The sequence below is a fragment of the Dipteris shenzhenensis genome, chromosome 11, assembly GCF_047967505.1.
Source record: "Dipteris shenzhenensis isolate YYH24624 ecotype China chromosome 11, Dip_SZ_1.0, whole genome shotgun sequence".
Classification (NCBI taxonomy): Eukaryota; Viridiplantae; Streptophyta; class Polypodiopsida; order Gleicheniales; family Dipteridaceae; genus Dipteris; species Dipteris shenzhenensis.
This window is the reverse complement of record NC_141606.1, coordinates 10,104,490-10,107,122: the sequence shown is the minus strand read 5'-3', so window position 1 is coordinate 10,107,122 and position 2,633 is coordinate 10,104,490. Positions and strand designations below refer to the sequence as shown.

The 2,633-nt window shown below is 43.7% G+C and overlaps 1 protein-coding gene across 1 annotated transcript; it reads right to left on the bottom strand.

Moving 5' to 3' along the window:
• Positions 1–292: 292 nt before the first annotated feature.
• On the bottom strand, positions 293–1,069 carry LOC147896603 (pentatricopeptide repeat-containing protein At2g34400-like). The gene has a single exon (XM_087381912.1). The coding sequence runs from the start codon at positions 1,067–1,069 to the stop codon at positions 293–295; it is 777 nt and encodes a 258-aa protein (XP_087238038.1).
• Between the last annotated feature and the right edge of the window lie 1,564 nt (positions 1,070–2,633).

Below are 2,633 nucleotides of genomic sequence, written 5' to 3'. Positions count from 1 at the left end.
GGCAACATGGACCAGTGACAGGGGACGACCTGGAGCAACAGAGCAGAGAGTGGCTAGACCACGCACAACGGATACCAGAGTCGAGGGTCACTCTAGCTCCGAGATATCCTCGCATATCACAGGAGGCCACCATGGCACCTAGATATGCTTTTTAGTATCTAAGTCTCCATATATAGTATTTAAGTTATGTTTTTCTTTGAGTTTTCCATAGTACTCTGCAGGGGCTTAGCCAACCCCTTGCCTCAGCCCACATACATGTCAACAAGATTGTTGCCAACTAGTAGATCCGATTTCAGCCCCAACTAGATGATCTTTTCATGGATCCATCAGCCCTGCCTAAAGCTCCAATACTGCATGCTTTAAGAACACACACAAACGTCACTCTATCTGGCCTAATGCCATCCAGTCCTAATTTTTCAAACAATTTAAGGGCCAGAAGACCATGTCCATGCTCAGCATATCCTGCATTCATTGCACGCCCTGTCACTTCATAAACTATCCGAAACTTCATGTCCTTCGTCAAGAGTCCACATTTGGCATACATGTCAATAGGACCACTCCCTATGGCCATATCTATTTCAATTCCAGTTGTGCCAATCCTCTGATGCATCAACCCGCCCATCGCTATGGCTCCTACACTACCACAAGCCTTTGAGCCACTTAGGATTGTAGCTTTGCTAGGCTTTGATACCCTCATCCTGCAATTTTCACAAAAAGTTTCCAGAGTACTAGCAGCATCTCTTTGCTGTGCATATCCAGATATCATTGCGCCCCATGATACCACATCTCTATCTGGCAACTTGTCAAATAATTCGTGTGCCATCTCTAAACTTCCACATTTAGCATACATGTCAATGATGTTGCTTCCAACCACCATATCCAGTTCAAGTCCACTTTGAAGAACCTGCTCATGTTTTAGCTTGCTATGCCCAATGGCTCCTATATTTGCACGTGCTTTCAAGATGCTCAAAAATACTACTTTGTCTGTCATGATACCTTCCTCCTGCATTTTTGCAAAATGCTCTAAAGCCAGAAGACCATGCCCATGCTCATCATATCCTGATATCATTGCACCCACGACACCACATTTCAATTTGTCAGTCTCTCATACACATTCCAAGCCTCATTCACGTTGCCCCATTTGGCATACATGTGAATTGTAATGCTGCCGATGGCAATATCTGAGACAATACCACTTTTAATTATTTGGACATGCATTATGATCCCATATCCTATGGCTGCAATGCTGCCACATGCTTTTAATATGCACAAAAAGCATAATTTTGTCTGCCTTTAAGCCCTCCTGCTGCATTTTGTCAAAAAGTTGCAGAACATTAAGACCGTGCCCATATTTTGCATACCCTGCAATCATTACAGCCCATGAAACCATATCTAAATTGGGCAATTAGTCAAAGAGTTCATGTGCTTCATCTAGATTTCCACATTTGGCATACATCTCCAAAATACTATTTGCAAGGATAACATCTGACTTGAGACCACTGAATATTTGATGATGTATAAGCCTGCCTTACTTTAAGGCTCCTATGTCATTACATCCTTTCAAAACATTCATTACGTGCATGGCATTATGCACATCTTCTTGGGAGGTGAAGAGGATAAATGCCAGGGTTTTTCTATCCTTCATCTTAGTAACTTTCTCAATTCTGCAAAAGGTACTGAAAATATGATGGAGGTTACTATTGGTGAGGGAGAAATCGAGGTTACTCAAATAAATTGGGGGGACAGAGCCACCACTACTGTCTCTGTCTCTCTCCTCTATCTCAACTATTGATGTGTCCAAAGAGCGGTTCTGTATCTCTGTCGTTGTTTCTCCTCTATCTCCGCTATTGAGGTGTTGTCCAAAGAGCAGTTGGCTGAATGTGGCCATCATCCCTGAGGCGGCCTCAAGTTCAAGTGAGTTGCAACTTGAACAATGATTTCAGTTACAGAGCACAAGTACAGGGCTGATCTCTGAAAAAGCCAACTACTACTTCCTCCAAAGAAAGCAATGGAGAGGAACATGCAGAGAAGAGAATTTGCTGATACGACAATGCGGATAAACCTAGTTGGATGCCTATTGCACAGTTGTGGTGTCCACAGGTGGAGCCTAACGGCCATAGACAAGAGGTAAAATCCCTTTCCCTATCATTTATCCCGAAAGTTTAAGCTCACCTCAATGTACCTTTGCTTCTTTGAAAAGATGCTCATCACGAATAGAAATTATGGACAAGGGGGACTCTCAGACCATGCAAGAGCAAGCCTTCAGCTCCTCCAAATTATAGCGTTAGAGACCAGATGGAGTATTTTTACCATTTTTGTAGGACAAGCAGGGGGTTCAACACGCTCCAAAACTTGGGCCACTTAATCCTTTAGATCTAGCACTTTCTTGCAGAGATCTACAGGTCAGCCATTTGCGTGTGAGAACTCCTCACCCAACCCAGTCAAACTAAAAGCAAGGGCAGCCAACACAGTCAGGCTAAAAGCAAGGACGGATGTGCAGCAACAAGCCAAGGAGCTCGTTTTCTAGGGGAATGGAGTAGTAGAGGATTGTTCAAACCTCTGTCAGCTAGCAAGAAAAGCAGGGAGGTGTTGTTCCTTTGAGTTCCGTCGTCACTTTGTCACGCTTTGCAACA